The sequence below is a fragment of the Garra rufa genome, chromosome 9 (assembly GCF_049309525.1).
Source record: "Garra rufa chromosome 9, GarRuf1.0, whole genome shotgun sequence".
In the NCBI taxonomy this organism is placed as follows: Eukaryota; Metazoa; Chordata; class Actinopteri; order Cypriniformes; family Cyprinidae; genus Garra; species Garra rufa.
In genome coordinates this window covers 968,907-986,183 of record NC_133369.1, presented here as the reverse complement: position 1 = coordinate 986,183, position 17,277 = coordinate 968,907, and the positions used below count along the sequence as shown (strand labels likewise).

At 36.0% G+C, this 17,277-nt stretch overlaps 1 protein-coding gene across 1 annotated transcript in view; it reads right to left on the bottom strand.

Moving 5' to 3' along the window:
• iqgap3 (IQ motif containing GTPase activating protein 3) overlaps positions 1-17,277 on the bottom strand; it is a 43,970-nt gene that overhangs the window by 16,011 nt on the left and 10,682 nt on the right. Inside the window, exons 14-26 of the mRNA XM_073846495.1 lie at positions 16,606-16,721; positions 16,361-16,524; positions 15,201-15,291; positions 14,488-14,655; positions 11,711-11,853; positions 11,448-11,618; positions 8,925-9,008; positions 8,777-8,848; positions 8,625-8,694; positions 6,551-6,759; positions 6,311-6,463; positions 3,496-3,659; positions 1,896-2,120 (exon numbers count right to left, since the gene is read on the bottom strand). Of these exons, the coding sequence (XP_073702596.1) occupies positions 1,896-2,120; positions 3,496-3,659; positions 6,311-6,463; positions 6,551-6,759; positions 8,625-8,694; positions 8,777-8,848; positions 8,925-9,008; positions 11,448-11,618; positions 11,711-11,853; positions 14,488-14,655; positions 15,201-15,291; positions 16,361-16,524; positions 16,606-16,721 (1,830 nt within the window). The remainder of the gene's footprint in view (positions 1-1,895; positions 2,121-3,495; positions 3,660-6,310; positions 6,464-6,550; positions 6,760-8,624; positions 8,695-8,776; positions 8,849-8,924; positions 9,009-11,447; positions 11,619-11,710; positions 11,854-14,487; positions 14,656-15,200; positions 15,292-16,360; positions 16,525-16,605; positions 16,722-17,277) is intronic.

The following is a 17,277-nucleotide window of genomic DNA, read 5'->3' as shown; positions in this document are numbered from 1 at the left end:
TATCTTTCAAATTCCGATATAACAAAACAACAAAAATAAATTGAAGCGCATGCAAAGTATGCAATGATGTCAACTTAAGAACAAAAAGAGAAATAAAGAACATAAAATTTAAAATGGACCGTTATTCTGGCAGCAACAGGTGTGGTACCAATTTAAAATATTGATTATATACAATTGTGTACAATAAAAACCACAGTGTAGGTTTGATAACGGCAGACAACACGTTTAAATAGTAGTTTAAAATTATTGATAATTCAGTAGCCGCTAATTTTCAATTTGGAAGTGAATTTTCTTTTTATTGTAAAGACTTTTTCTTTAGATTGTTTGACTATTTAAACAGAATATAGAAAAATATATTTTTTTGTTAACCTGGCAACAGACAGTACCCACAGTTTGACCATGGTATTTATTAGTAAAACTGATTATTAAAAAAACATGGTAACTACACATTTACTATAGTAAAACCACACTTAATTTTATTTGTTTTCTTTTGTTTTCATAACTATACTGCCTTAATTTGATGCTTTCTTCTGTTTAATAATAAAAAAAGAAATCTGAAAAAAGACCCGATTTGAACAATGATTCGCGGAGCCACCATTTCAGATTGTGAATCATTTAATTCGCGAAATGTTTCGCAAACAGGTTCCGAAGTCCCGATTCGAATCCAATGATTTGCAAACCCGCTTTAAAAGTTCCGACTCAAGTCAAATGATTCGAGATCCGTGGTTCCAAGACCCGATTTGAATAATGATTCGTTCATTTCAGATCAGGACTCGGAGCGCAGATCGCGAATCATTTAATTTTGCAAAATGATTCGCAAACCCGTTCAGAAGTCCCGATCTGAAAATGATTCGCGAACCCGCTTTGAGGTTCTGATTTAAATCAAATGATTCGAGATCCGTGTTCCAAAGACCCGATATGAACCTTATTTAAGATCAGGACTCGGAGAACGGACTGCAAATCATTTAATTCGCAAAATCATTCACAAACACGTTCCGAAGTCCTGACCCGAATCAAATGATTCACAACCCGTGCTCTGAAAATCCAATTTAAACAATGATTCGCGAAGCACAATTTCAGATCAGGACTCGGAGCACGGATCACGAATCTTTTAATTCACGAAATGATTCACTAACATGGTCCAAAGTCCAGATCCAAATCAAATGATTAACGAACCGTCTCTGAAGTTCTAAAACAAATCAAATGAATAGCGAACCTGTTCCGAAGTCTGCTCCACTCAGATTTGCAGTCCAGATCTGAATAAAATGATTCGCGATTCAATTGGAGCGATTCAAATCAGTGAATCATTATGCGACGCATTGATTCGAAAAGCAGTTTCACTCATTACTATACTGGACTGGTACATGCTTTTTAAAAATCATTACAAGTGATATCAACATTTAAACATTTATCTGTTTTTTGCTAGCTGAACCTGAATGATCAAAGTCACGAGTTTGAATCAATCAGAGCGGTTCCAGTGTAAATGACTCACTCAATTGATTCGGTTCATCTGTTCTGTTTTCGAGTCTTCAGCCATGTTTGCACCACACTGTCAGTACTACTGCTGGCCTAACTCACTAGTTGTACTGAAATAAGCTAAACAAGTATGATGTTTACAAATAAAATATGAATATTTCCATTCCAAAGATAACATCCAACACAAATCTAGGACCATATTGAGGTGAGGTAACCAGTTTACTGCTAACTAGTAAAACACTCCATTAAAATGAGGAGCTGGAGCTCAGAGTACATATTAGATGGAAAGATTGTGCATTAAGATGGAGTTTGTAGCTTATTTCACTATATTTGAAATAGCTGCAGTTCAATCTTGAACACTGCTCATTCATCATGTAAGTGAAATCTCATATAAGGGTCTGTTTATGTGGCACACGCACCTCTTCTGCCCCGTCTGGCTCTCGGTCTGGTTGATCCAGCTCTTGTAGATCTCCAGGGGGTCGGTGCGGATGTTGAGGTTTCGGTCCTGCAGCACGTCTCTGATGGCGGGTCCCAGGACGTCCTTCAGCGCATTCTGACCGCGAGCGTGACGGTAGAAACTCACCAGCATCTTGATGACAGTGGGGCTTCCTGTGACCACTTCCTGTGGCCGGTCCACCTTCATTCTGTAGTCATTTACCAAAAACATGTTTGACTGACCATGTGAACTCCACAGATGAATCAGGACTTGAATTAACTCGAACTTCAATGCAGATCAATTCACAAAAGAATCAGCTCAAAGGGATCATTGTGAATATATTTTAAATACTTATCAATCAGGCACATGTACAGTAGAGATAAAAGTTTACATACACCTTGCAGAATCTACAAAATGTTAATTATTTGAGCAAAATAAGAGGGATCGTTCAGTACAAAATGCATGTTATTGTTTATTTAGTACTGACCTGAATAAGATATTTCACATAAGACATTTACATATAGTCCACAAGAGAAAATAATAGGTGAATTTATGAAAATTACTCTGTTCAAAAGTTTACACCCCCTTGATTCTTAATACTGTGTTCCTTGTTTGTCCTGCTGTTTTTCAGAAAAATCCTTCAGGTCCCACAAATTCTTTGGTTTTCCAGCATTTTTGTGTATTTGAACCCTTTCCAACAATGACTGTATGATTTTGAGATTCATCTTTTCACACTGAGGACAACTGAGGGACTCATATGCAACTATTACAGAAGGTTCAAACACTCACTGATGCTCCAGAAGGAAAAAACCATGCATTAAGAACCGGGGGTGAAAACTTTTGAACAGAATGAAGATGTGTACATTTTTCTTATTTTGTCTAAATATAATTCCCCACCCATTTAGTACTGCCCTTCAGAGGCAACAGAAGATGCTTACATGTTTCCCACAAGAAAAAAAATAAGCTAAATTTACCCTGATCTTCAAATTCCAAAAGTTTTCACCCCCGGCTCTTAATGCATGGTTTTTCCTTCTGGAGCATCAGTGAGTGTTTGAACCTTCTGTAATAGTTGCATATGAGTCCCTCAGTTGTCCTCAGTGTGAAAAGATGAATCTCAAAATCATACAGTCATTGTTGGAAAGGGTTCAAATTCACAAAAATGCTGGAAAATCCAAAGAATTTGTGGGAGCTGAAGGATTTTTCTGAAGAACAGCAGACAGTTTAACTGTTGAGGACAAACAAGGGACTCATGAACAACTATCACTAAACAAAAAAACATTCAGGTGGATCATTCAGGAAACAACACAGCATTAAGAATCAAGGGTATGTAAACTTTTATATAAATTAAACTATTATTTCTCTTGTGGACTATATGTAAACATCTTTTATGTGAAATATCTTATTTATTTCAGCACTATATAAACAACAACATGCATTTTGTATGTTCCCTTTTATTTGGCTAACATAATTAACATTTAGCAGATTCTGCACGGTGTATTTGAACATTTGACCTCAGCTGTATACAGTATGAATGTGATCTGAGGTTGTGGTGTAGTATGGCATGAGCGGTCGTGTTCTCGTACTGGATCTCGTGGCGTAGCGCGGCGGTGAAGAGCTGCAGCAGCAGGAAGGCTTCTCTGCAGTCCGAGCCGTAGTTGAAGAGCGTGAAGATCACCGTCTCCATGAACCTGGTGCTTTTATTCTGAGGCATCAGGAAGATCAGCTGAGCCAGATACAGCGGCTGGGTCTAAACACACACATTCTTGTGTTACGAACAGTGCAAGACAAAATGAACAGGTTTTGTGTGTACATGTGTCGGAAAAAACAAAACACTTTTTGTGCCAGTGTAAACACATGCCTAAGATTCAAAGCACCCTCAGACTCATCTAGTAGCTTTGTTATTTTTAAAACAACATAGTTCGGCTTGTAAAATTATATTTTTAAGCTCAAATGATCATGTCGTCTAGCTCTGCCATGCACACTCCGGTTCAAGACAGTTAGGGTATGTTGAAAAACTCCCATCTCATTTTTTTCCTCCAACTTCAGAATTTTTTTTTTTTTTTTTAAGCGCTTTTTACAATACAAATTGTTGCAGAGCAGCTGTACAAAAGTTTTAGGCTACTACAATATATTTAGTAGCTTATTAGTGGTGAATACTGTATGTTGAGTCGATGTACATATGATATAAATATTAAAATCAGTAACTGTGTAATCAAACAGATGATGAATTGTCCTACATAACTACAAAAGAACCAACCAAGTGTTTATAAAGTGAACATACAATGGAAGGTCAAACACTCTTTACGGAAAAAGGTAAAACATGGATGTAGGCCAATTTTGAAGTTGAAGGAGAAAATGAGATGGGAGTTTTTCGACATACCCTACAGCCTGGCTCACACTACTGGATTTTTTAAATCCTAACCGATTATGAAACCTGGTTGCAACGCACAAATATGGAGAACCTTTGCAGATTATCTTCCGTGAAATTTTAAACATGCACAGACTACAAGATTTGAAAATCGTGGCGCATCACACAATACAAGATATTAAAGGAACACTCCACTTTTTTTGGAAATAGGCTCATTCTCCAACTCCCCCCGAGTTAATAAGTTGATTTTTACCGTTTTGAAATCCATTCAGCCGTTCTCCTGTTCTGGCGATATCACTTTTAGCATAGCTTAGCATAGATCATTGAATCCTATTAGACCAATAGCATCACGTTCAAAAATGACCAACGAGTTTCCATATTTGTCCTATTTAAAACTTGACTCTTCTGTAGTTATATCGTGGACTAAGACCGGTGGAATTGCAAAGCTGCGAGTTTCTAGGCTGATAAGATTAGGAACTACACTTCCATTCCGGCGTAATAGTCAAGGAAGTTTGCTGCCGTAATTTGGCCGAAGCAGGCGGAGTATTATCAGAAATGAGTTCCCAGCTAGTTTAGCATTTGCACATGACGTGCTGCGTGATATTACTGCTCCAGCTTCAGCCTTATTACGGCAGCAAACTTCCTTGACTATTACGCCGGAATGGAAGTGTAGTTCCTAATCTTATCAGCCTAGAAACTCGCAGCTTTGCATTTCCACCGGTCTTAGTCCACGATATAACTACAGAAGAGTCAAGTTTTAAATACAACAAATATGGAAACTCGTTGGTCATTTTTGAACGTGATGCTATTGGTCTCATAGGATTCAATGGTCTATGCTAAGCTATGCTAAAAGTGATATCGCCAGAACAGGAGAACGGCTGAATGGATTTCAAAACGGTAAAAATCAACTTATTAACTCGGGGGGAGTTGGAGAATGAGCCTATTTCCAAAAAAAGTGGAGTGTTCCTTTAAGGATATCATGCCAGAGGACGCCTCCCTGCTGAAAAAACCAGCTAAAACCAGCCTAGGCTGGTTGGCTGGTCTTAGCTGGTTTAAGCTGGAAATGGCTGGTTTTAGCTGGTTTCCCAGCCTGACCAGCTAAGACCAGCCTGGAAAAATGGCCAAAACCCCTCTAAAACCAGCCTGCCTCCCAGCTATGACCAGCTAAAACCAGGCTGGTTGACCAGCTAAAAGCCTAGGCTGGTTTTAGCTGGTTTTTTCACCAGGGCTCACATGATCTCACGCAGCAGATGTCATTGACATTTCAGCAACTAGCGTTTACACATGTTAGCTAGCATGCTAGCAGTTTTCTGCACTCACCTGGTAGGTTCAAAACTGAGTCGTGCAGCAGCTGTTTTGCGGTCGCGCATTGGCTGTTATGAAAGTACTGATGTAATCATATAGCAGTCATCATCCCGACTTAAATCCTAAATATCAAACATGTTCGATATGATCGGGCCGCCCAGATTTGTGTGCGAGCAGACCGGGAGGTGCAAGATTCGATCTTTGGGACAGTTAGAGGTGCTCGACAAGATTTTTGCTCTGATTCTTGGGAGAGGAAAATTGGGGCAAAAATCTGCCTAAAAATCCTGTAGTGTGAGCCAGGCTTAACTGTCTTAAACCAGAGTGCAAAGAGCATACGCATCGCAGACCTAGACCAGCATTTGTGGTTAAAAAGTGTATAAATATTAATTTATGTAAGAAAACGACCGATCATCTTCGCTAGATAAGACTCTTCTTCCTCAGCTGGGATTGTTTAGAGTCCTTCAAAGCTGCATTTTGGAAGTTCAAACTCAGGGCACCATAGAAGTCCACTATATGGAGAACATTCCTGAAATGTTTCCCTCAAAAACCATAATTTCTTTATGACTGAAGAAAGATAGACATGAACGCCTTGGATGACAAAGGGGTCAGTACATTATCTGTACATTTTTGTTCTGGAAGTGAGCTAATATTTTAACCTAATGTCTTAAACTTGTCAGTCTTGGTGCAAGAAGCTAAAAAACAAAAATGCTGCGGTGTGTGTGTACCTGCAGGAGATAGAAGAGGTGCTGATAGGCCTCCAGCTGGTCCCTCTTATCTTTACTGAGAGCTTTCAGTCCTTTATGTTTGTCCAGAGCCATCATGTCACTCAGCTGCTCCTTATTCTTCTTAGTGAGCTTCTTACAGTGAGACACCACCTCCTACAGACAGACAGACAGACGGATGGATGGTCAGACAGAGAGCAGACAAACGCATTGAAAAGTAGATTCACTGCTGTCTTTGCTGACCTGTAGTGTGACTCTGTTGCGGACCAGCAGACCGATCTTCAGGTCCATGAGGTCCAGGTCTGCCTCCAGCTGTCTGTTGGCCCGGATGGATCTCACCACATCCTCTCTGAGACGCAGCAGCTCTCCCTCCTGACGGATGTCATTGTCACCAAACTCCAGCAGATGAGCGAACTTACGCACGACGGACAGCGGCGGAGCGCTGGAGTGAACTGAACCACATTCACACGACATAAACATCACACAGGGTTCATATAGATACTGTAAAATTAAATTCCAGGACTTTCAAGGACTTTTCAAGCACTTCAATCTAAATCAAATGATTCTCGATATGCAATATGAAGTCTCAATTTAAAACTAATGATTCACAATCCAATCGTGGCGCTTTGAAACAGTGAATCAATTTGAGACGCAATGGACTTTAACTGAAATAAGCAAAAATAGTATTATGTTTTTTGAATCACGAAAAGATGTGCTTATTGAAAAAGGCAAAAATTAAACACTTATTTCAGATACATTGTCTTTCAATAATTGAAGTACTTTTCAAGGACCTCTTCAGGAATATCGCTATTTTCAAGGATTTCCAGGCCTTAAATTTAAAAAAAGTTAACTTCAAGTACTTTAAGCACTATGTATAAACCCTGATCACATTCAAGATGAACTAAATACATCTGCTCTTAAAGATCTGCAATCAATCAGTTTTTCTCAGACTTTCAGTATGTGCAATATATTCTTGATGAAATGTTTCTCAAATATTGTGATGATTTTATCTGGTGCCATGATCAGTGTTGGGGGAAATGCATTACAAGTAACGCAAGTTACGTAATAATGTGACTTTTTTTCCAAGTAACTAGTAAAGTAATGCATTACTTTTTAATTGACAAGAGTTACTTTTTTAAATAAGTAACGCCAGTTACTTTTTCCCTCCCATTTATTGTTTAAAAGCTCTCCTGTCTCCATGTTGAGAGAAATTGTGAGTAAGATGTTACTTTAGTTCTAGATTAAATTTGAACATGCATTAATTCATCTCACTCACTAAAAAACACATACAGTATTCCTCAAAATGAATAAAAACAGTCAAATTCAATGCAAACCTATAATAATTAAATGTTAAATAATACAAATATCCTTTATGTATTTAATCCCATTTTATTAACCGATGTCTTTGCTGCCGACCTTCGGTGATCCAATTCATCCATACTAATAAGCAAAAATTACTCAAGATAAACTAACATTTGTTTTTTGTTGAAGAGTTGATAATTTTTCTTCTGCGGTCTACTGTACAGACGGCAATTTACTTTTCTCTAAGTCTGAGGCTTTTGGTGTGAAAGGCTTTTTACATTTGACAAAAATGTAACTTTTTATACTAAAAACAAACAAGCAAGCCCTGCCCAGATTTATAAAGTAGCGCAAAAGTAACGAAACGCATTACTTTCCATAAAAAGTAACTAAGTAACGTAACTAGTTACTATTTTAGGGAGTAACTCAATATTGTAATGCATTACTTTTAAAAGTAACTTTTCCCAACACTGATCATGAAACACCACTTCTCAAAAGTTTGGGGGCATAAGACTTCATAAAAAAAAAAAGAAAAGAAAAAAGGATGCATTAAATTGTCAAAAGTCACAGTAATGATGATAATAATAATGTTTACATTTTTCTAAAGTTCTAAAAAAAAAAAATTGTCTAAAATTTTCTATTTCAAACAAATGCTGTTATTTTGAACTTTCTATTCATCTGTGAATCCTAAAAAATAAAATGTAAGATGGTTTCCACAAAAGTATTGTGCAGCACAACTGTTTTAAGATTGATAATAATCAGAAATGTTACTTCAGCAACAAATCAGCCTATTAGAATGATTTCTGAAGGATCATGTGACACTGAAGACTGCAGTAACGATGCTGAAAATTCAGCTGCGTATTATTAATTACCTCTGAAAATATTCATATGCAAAACAGCTATTTTAAATTGTTAAGACTTCTTTCAGAAACTTTACAAACTCTTACCAACCCCAAACTTTTGAACACCAGTGCATTGCAAACATTGAGAGACTTTGAATGCGTTTGCAGTAACTGACCCAGTAAGCGATACTCCTCACGGGTCCTGCTGGCTCTGAAGAACGCCTGGATCCGGATTATGGCTCTGACCTGGCAGACAGATCAAACACAAACACATGAACACTCATGCCACACACAGACATGATCATGATGACGCAGGAGCAATCCTCACGTTTCTCCTGAAGTATGCGAGGCGGGCGAGGTATCTCCTGCGGGCGAGCCACATCTTCACCGTGGCCTGGATCTGTGTGGGAGAATCTCACGTCAGTCCAAACTCACACATACGTGTTTCTAATGTGTCTGATGATTTTCTATGTTACCTTGACTATTGCTCTCCAGTTCTGGTAGAGATACTGCAGTCTGCGGCGATACTCTCTCTGCTGTATGAACCTCCTCCAGTGAGACTGATGATACAAACACAGCTCTAACACTCACTGCACTGAATGTAAACTGCATTACTGTTTATATCATTACAAAATATAACTTTATTATTGTTCAGCTGCTTTGAAACTGTGTGAATGTGAAAAAAAAAAACTAGGGATGCACCAAATGTTCGGCAATCGAATCAGCGAAAATGCAGAATAAATTAAACCAAAAAATAAATGGAGGCTCGCACTAATGCAGCAAACATGTGGTCAGTGTGGAAGTATTTTTAAACTGTCCGAGAAAAATGCAAAAATCATTCCCAGCAGCGACAGCGAGAGACTGTTTAGAAGCGCATCGCATGTCTTCATGAGGAGAGAAAGGTTACTGTATGATGACTGAAATCATTAGTGGTGCAACGGATCACAAAGCTCACGGTTCGGATCACATCACGGATTTTGAGTCACGGATCGGATCATTTTTCGGATCAGCAAAAAACAAACAAAACAAAAAAAGTTTGTTTTTTAATAATTTCTGAATGCTTTAAGTACTTCTAATCCATAGCAAAAACTACTAGCTGAACTAATAAAGTCAGTAACAAAACAAGAACAATTACAGAAATGACAAGTGTAGATGAATACAACAAAGATACTAATAAAATCAAAAACACTAGTATTCAGGTGCAGAAATGTAATAATTAATTGTAAAATAACTAGTGCTTCTCACTGCAGGTATTTATAGGATGCTGCCTCTTTAAGGCCTAATGCACGTATCTAATACTGGCACGCATCTTTCTCAGCTGTTTCAGTTCACTGAAGACATAAACAACTGTGTTAACCAGAATACAAAAAGGGGTATTTAAAAATAACTTGTATGTATGTTAAGAGAAGTTTTGAAGAGGAATCAATCTGTGAATCACGCAGTCTAAATCGCACGTCTCTCTCTCTCTCTGAGCGCGTGCTCGCTTGTGTGCGGCAGCGGTAAAAAACAACAACAACAAACATACATAAAAAAACAACGCGCGTCTTCTCTTTTGCTGCAGCGGTTTAAATAGTTTGAATGGCTAAATTGGCAAGACGAAACACGTGCAAATTATAAACTTTTTCTATGATGGTTAAACTTAACAGTTAATCCGCGAACCACATGCGTACCGAACCGTGGAGTCCGGTCCGTACGGATCACGGATCACCTACGATCCGTTGCACCCCTAGAAATCATCCATTAGTCAATCAACTCCAGAACGTTCTGTTGTCTAATACACCAGACACCAATTGTGTTTATTCTGACAGCAGCTCCTTAGCCAGGGTTCAAAGACCAAAGATGACAATCATTCACAAATCTGCTGCTGCCAGCAAAAACTAGGACTGAGCTCTTCTTGTGGGTTTACCACTAAATAAAAGACAACATTCAGAAATGTTAGTATTGTCATTTTACTGCTATTCTGTAAAAGTAAGACAAAATTGATTCTCAAAGGCCACATATAGATTTTTTTGATATTTACACAAGCATTAAACATAAGATTTACATTAATCTTTTTACTAGTCTAATTCACTAGGTGTCATCCCCTTATTTACCTTGCTTAATGTCTGACATAAAATAACCTAATCCTGTTTCATCAAGGTATGCGACTGTTCTGACTTGTCCAATTTCCAGCATTAATTTTTCTTAATCTGAAATCAATTCTGTCTATCCATTGTAAACATTTGAAATATAGAGTTGAGTTGTGTTTTATTGTACTTAAAAATAAAAAGTGTTTATATACTTTTTATATAATTTCCTTTTATTAATTAACCACATGTAATCTTATGTTCACTGTTAATTTTTTTTTGAAGAATTTTTTTTTGTAGAATTTTTTTTGTAGAATTTGTATTAAATCTATATTCATTCATACTGTCAAATCAAGAATTGAATTCGAGAATCAAAAATCGAATCAAGACTCGAAAATCGAATCGAATTAAGAACTTGAAAATCGAAATCGAATCGGAAATCTGAATCGATACCCAGCCCTAATTAATACATTTATTCTAACATTCTCCTTTACTCAGCAAGGCTGCATTTATTTGTACACTAAAAACACATGCCTGATTCAAGAAGGGGGTCTTAAAAATGGCAAAAAAATATTATATTACCAACTTATTAATTTTAAGTTAAATTGTGGTTTGTTGGTAGGCTATAATGTCTACTAGAATGTTACAAATGTTCAGTGTTAAGTAAATATTTGTAAATTGTTGTTTTGTAATTAATTTTTTTTTTGTTGAAAAGCAAGACAAAACTGCAAAAAGCACATGTTGGCTATTTAATTAAAACAATTAGCAAAATACATGGGGGAAAAAACATGAAAAACCGTGCTCTGTAATCAGATTTCAGCCCAGTGTTTAATTTTGTTCGGCTTCAGCCAAAAATTTTCATTTCAGTGCATCCCTAAAAAAAACTAAAACTAAACTTTTAGACCTGCATGGTCATATTGAGGTGAGTCTCACCTGTATGGTGATGACGGCGGGCAGCTGCGTGTTCAGGAAGTGCAAACGCTCGGACAGCTTCTGTCGCAGCAGGAATCCTCGCATACGCGCCTGCAGCTGCAGCACCAGCCACTCACTGGCCTTCCACTGAACATCTCTGCTGTGAGCCGCAGTTACGCTACTGCACACGGCCTGCAGGGGCCACAGAGAAAACATCCTCACGATTACCTCTGGATTTCAGATTCAGCATGTTTTTCTGCTTCAAGTGTTTGTGTGTGTCTCACCTGTATCTCCTCACGTGTCAAGAAGGTGCTGTTTTGGACGAAGCCCTGGGGCCTTTCCCAGCTGCCCTCCAGCTTCTGCAGGTGAAAGAAATAAGAGCTGCTGTCTGGCAGCTTCGTCCTCATCCACGGACTTCTGTTATCACCTGTCCAACATACACACACACACACTTAAAGCTGAATCACTGGGATCACACAGGATGAATCACACAGATATAGTCAGCAATGCAGACTTATGAATTTAAAACATGGATCATACTCCTGTGCTGTGTTTGTGTGGAGGACAGCATGTGCTCTATATGTCACAAGTTACTGCATCCACTCACATTCAATGGCATATAAATGGAACAAAGTCGAAATATTTCAAGAATAAAGTCGAAATGTTACAAGAATAAAGTCGAAATACTGCAAGAATTAAAGTGGAAATATTACAAGAATAAAGTCAAAATATTACGAGAACGAAGTTGAAATGTTTTGAGAATAAAGCTGAAATTTTACGAGTATAAAGTCTAAATGTTACAAAAATAAAGTCGAAATGTTACAAGAATAAAGTCTAAATATTACGAGAACAAAGTCGAAATGTTACGAGAACGAAGTTAAAATGTTACGAGAATAAAGCTGAAATGTTACGAGTATAAAGTCTAAATGTTACGAGAATAAAGCTGAAATGTTACGAGAACGAAGTTAAAATGTTACGAGAATAAAGCTGAAATGTTACGAGAACGAAGTTAAAATGTTACGAGAATAAAGCTGAAATGTTACGAGAACGAAGTTAAAATGTTACGAGAATAAAGCTGAAATGTTACGAGAACGAAGTTAAAATGTTACGAGAATAAAGCTGAAATGTTACGAGTATAAAGTCTAAATGTAACAAGAATAAAGTCGAAATGTTACAAGAATAAAGCTGAAATGTTACGAGTATAAAGTCTAAATGTAACAAGAATAAAGTCGAAATGTTACGAGAATAAAGCTGAAATGTTACGAGAACGAAGTTAAAATGTTACGAGAATAAAGCTGAAATGTTACGAGAACGAAGTTAAAATGTTACGAGAATAAAGCTGAAATGTTACGAGAACGAAGTTAAAATGTTACGAGAATAAAGCTGAAATGTTACGAGAACGAAGTTAAAATGTTACGAGAATAAAGCTGAAATGTTACGAGTATAAAGTCTAAATGTAACCAGAATAAAGTCGAAATGTTACAAGAATAAAGTCGAAATGTTACAAGAATAAAGTCTAAATATTACGAGAACAAAGTCGAAATGTTACGAGAATGAAGTTAAAATGTTACGAGAATAAAGCTGAAATGTTACGAGAACGAAGTTAAAATGTTACGAGAATAAAGCTGAAATGTTACGAGTATAAAGTCCAAAAGTAACAAGAATAAAGTCGAAATTTTACAAAAACAAAGTCGAAATGTTATGAGAATAAAGTGGAAATGTTACAAGAATAAAGTTGAAATTTTACGAGTATAAAGTCTAAATGTTACAAGAATAAAGTCGAAATGTTACAAGAATAAAGTCGAAATGTTACAAGAATAAAGTCTAAATATTACGAGAACAAAGTCGAAATGTTACGAGAACGAAGTTAAAATGTTACGAGAATAAAGCTGAAATGTTACGAGAACGAAGTTAAAATGTTACGAGAATAAAGCTGAAATGTTACGAGTATAAAGTCCAAAAGTAACAAGAATAAAGTCGAAATTTTACAAAAACAAAGTCGAAATGTTATGAGAATAAAGTGGAAATGTTACAAGAATAAAGTTGAAATTTTACGAGTATAAAGTCTAAATGTTACAAAAATAAAGTCGAAATGTTACAAGAATAAAAGTCCAAAAGTAGTATTAAAGTCGAAATTTTACAAAAACAAAGTCGAAATGTTATGAGAATAAAGAGGAAATGTTACAAGAATAAAGTTGAAATTTTACGAGTATAAAGTCTAAATGTTACAAAAATAAAGTCTAAATATTACGAGAACAAAGTCGAAATGTTACGAGAACGAAGTTCAAATGTTACGAGAATAAAGTCTAAATGTTACAAGAATGAAAGTCCAAAAGTAACAAGAATAAAGTCGAAATTGTTTTCGAAATGTTATGAGAATAAAGTGGAAATATTACAAGAATAAAGTTGAAATGCTACAAGAATGAAGTCCAAATGTTTTGAGAATAAAGTTGAAAAGTTACGAGAATAAGGTCAAAATACTACAAAAATAAAGTTGAAATGGCATCATAATAAAGTCTAAATATTTCGAGAATAAAGTCAAAATTATTTTTTTCAAGTTTATAGCAAAATATAAAAGTAAAGGAACATAGAAGGCCTGGGGGAAAAAACAAAAAACAACAACATTTCCTAATTTAACGAAACTAATGTCTCATTATTGTAATCGGAAAGATGATTGACTCACATGTCACTTAAACTGAGGCAAATACAGGTCAAGGTCAAGTTTAGCACCTTAAAAGCAATGAGTGCTGACCAAGGTGCTGCACAACCAAGAATCAGAAAAATCAACTAACAAAAGCATTAAGACATAAAATATAAACAACTGAATATTAAATAATAAGAAGAATACAGCAATCTGTCACAACACATTAAAGAGAGTCAAAAACACATTATTGTACTAGACATATTGTTTGAACAGATTTTAAAAAGGTACAATAAGATAGAATGTACACTTAAAATATTATAATTTTCAACTTTTCGACTTCATCTCGTAGCATTTCGACTTTAATCTCATAATCTAAGATTTTTTGATTCAGAATGAACTTGTTTGTGTTGGACTGACCCTCCAGTGTTTTGGCGCGGAGCAGGGCGGTCAGCTCCGTCTGGTACCCATCAGCACATTCAGACACCACGCTCCGCAGCGCCACCTCTGGCAGACGCAGCACTCGCAACGTCTGAGACGCTCGGCCCTCTTTAACAGCCTGATTGACTGCAGCCAGACCCAGACACACTGTACACAACACACACATGCAAACAGGAACAGGAAATTAGCATTTGTGTCCTCATGTGGACCACTCTTACAATCTAAAGCTCTAGGGCATATAATAAGACACATGTCAGTCAGGTTAAAAAAAAAAGAAAAGAAAAAAAAAAAGACATCACCACCGTTCTCCAGTTTCAGAGATGTTGTTTAAATATGCAAATCAGACCATATATAATGAAATGTGCACTCATTTGCATATGTTTATTTATATATAGAACATAAATCTGAACATTGGATAAATCCAATCAAATTCTAGCTTGATTTTGTCATATTAGAATGACTTTTTAGATACTTATTAGATTTCACTTTTTATTACTTCATTATTTATTAAATCTCAAAATACTGCCAACAGACAGAAAAGTACAAAATGCTGGAAAAGAATTGCTTTTGCCTGTTGTGTCTTGTCTTAAATTTGTATTATTTTTTCAAACCTATCAGAAACCCTCAGTTATGTGTGTGTGTGTGTGTGTGTGTGTGTCAAATGTATTGTGTGTTTGTGTGCATTCACTCACTCTTCAGGGCTTTCTGAGTGTCCTGATTGGCCAGTCTCACACCTTCCTGAATGTCAGCCAACCAGAGCTCAGCTCCAGGGTCACGGCTCAACTACAAAAGACAACAGACACATTCACACATTCAGACAGGAAATGACAGCATTTCAAAATATAAAGCAAGACTGCAACCTTATCTTCAGGATTCAGCTGAAATCAAATTTAATACACTTAAAAAAGCAAACCATGGTTTATTTAAATTTTTTGGTTAAAAACAAAGAAAAATAATCGAGTGATTTAACTTATGTTTTGGGTATTTTGTTGTGTGTTTTCTCATATTTAGTGTATATATATATATATATATATATATATATATATATATATATGCAAGATATTTATCCAAGTTATTTCAAGAGCAAATTACATCAAAGCAGATGTCAATTTAATCAAGTTATTTTATCTTTAGATTTCATTTAAATTTCACCAATACAATTTCTAATTATTTTGGAATTTACTCATTAAAGTTAGTTTCTTATATTTATTTCAGTTAATGTTTTTTTTTTTTTTTTAAGTAATGAAAATCAAATTGCTTTCACAGTTTTAGTTTTAATTCACTATAATAACCCTGATAAAAATGAATAATAATAAATTAAATAATAAAACATGCAAGTAAATTCCGAAATAATTAGAAATTGTATTGGTGAAAACTAAATGCAATCTAAAGATACAATAACTTGATTAAATTGATATCTGCTTTGATGCAATTAATTTGTGCAGAAGCACGACTCTTGAAATAACTTGGATAAATACTTGCATATAAATACACATACATATACATATATATACTAAAAATGGGAAAACACAACAAAATACCCAAAACATAAGTTAAATCACTTGATTATTTTTGTTTTTAACCAAAAAATTTAATAAACCACGGTGCACCTTTTAAGTGTATTAAATTTGATTGCAGCTGAATCCTGAAGATAAGGTTGCAGTCTTGCCTGATATTTTGGAATGTTGTATAGAGCTGTATAAATATAGAGACAACAAAGAAAACAAAGTCATAGAGCAGCTTTATGAATGAATGACTAAAACTCTGTATAGAATAAGCACTAATCTGTAGAAAGGTCAGGTTTCAATCTGATGTAGTACAGTAAAACAGCAGTGATGAATAAAGGCATTACCTCAGCCTTGTGTTGTTTGGCGCGGATCAGCACTTCATGATAGCGTCTGGCATTGAGAGACAGGACGTCCTGCAGGCCGCTGGAGGGCAGCATCAGTGCAGAGAGCGTCTTGTGAGGATCGCTGCGGCTCAGAGCCTGATTGATCAGACCGATGGTGAGAATCTCTGAGGAGAACATCAACCAGAATGTCACTAATGCTGCACACTAACTATAATAACCAGAGCCACTTTAAAAGATGAACTGACGTTCATGTTCCTCATGAGCAGTTGTGTTGACGGCGTTCAGTCCCGTCTGCAGGTCATTCCAGGTGAGAAGAGCTTTACCTGCCCTCCTCTTCAGCTCACACAGCTCCTCGAAATACCTACACAGAAATAATAGTAAGAAAAAACACATAAAAAAATAGAACAGTTTATTTAACATTTATGTAAAAAAAACCCTGGATCATATTTAATTGATCAGGCTTTTATGGCCACAAAACCAGTCATAAGAGTCAATTTTTTGAACTTCAGATTTATACATCACCTGATATAATCTTTCTATTGACGTATGGTGTGTTAGAATAGGACAATATTTGGCTGAGATACAACTATTTGGAAATCTGAGGGTGCAAAAAATCTAAATATTGAGAAAATCACATTTAAAGTTGTCCAGATCAAGTTCTTAGCAATGCATATTACTAAACAGAATTTAAGTTTTGATATATTCATGGAAGGAAATTTACAAAATATCTTTATGGAACATGATCTTAATATCCTAATGATTTTTGGCAAAAAAGAAAAATCTATAATTTTGACCCATACATTTTTGGCCTATTTTGGCTATTTACAAATATACCCATGCTACTTAAGACTGGTTTTGTGGTCCAGGATCACATATATTCTGATATAGTAAAAAATATGGAGCTCAGTTTCATTCAG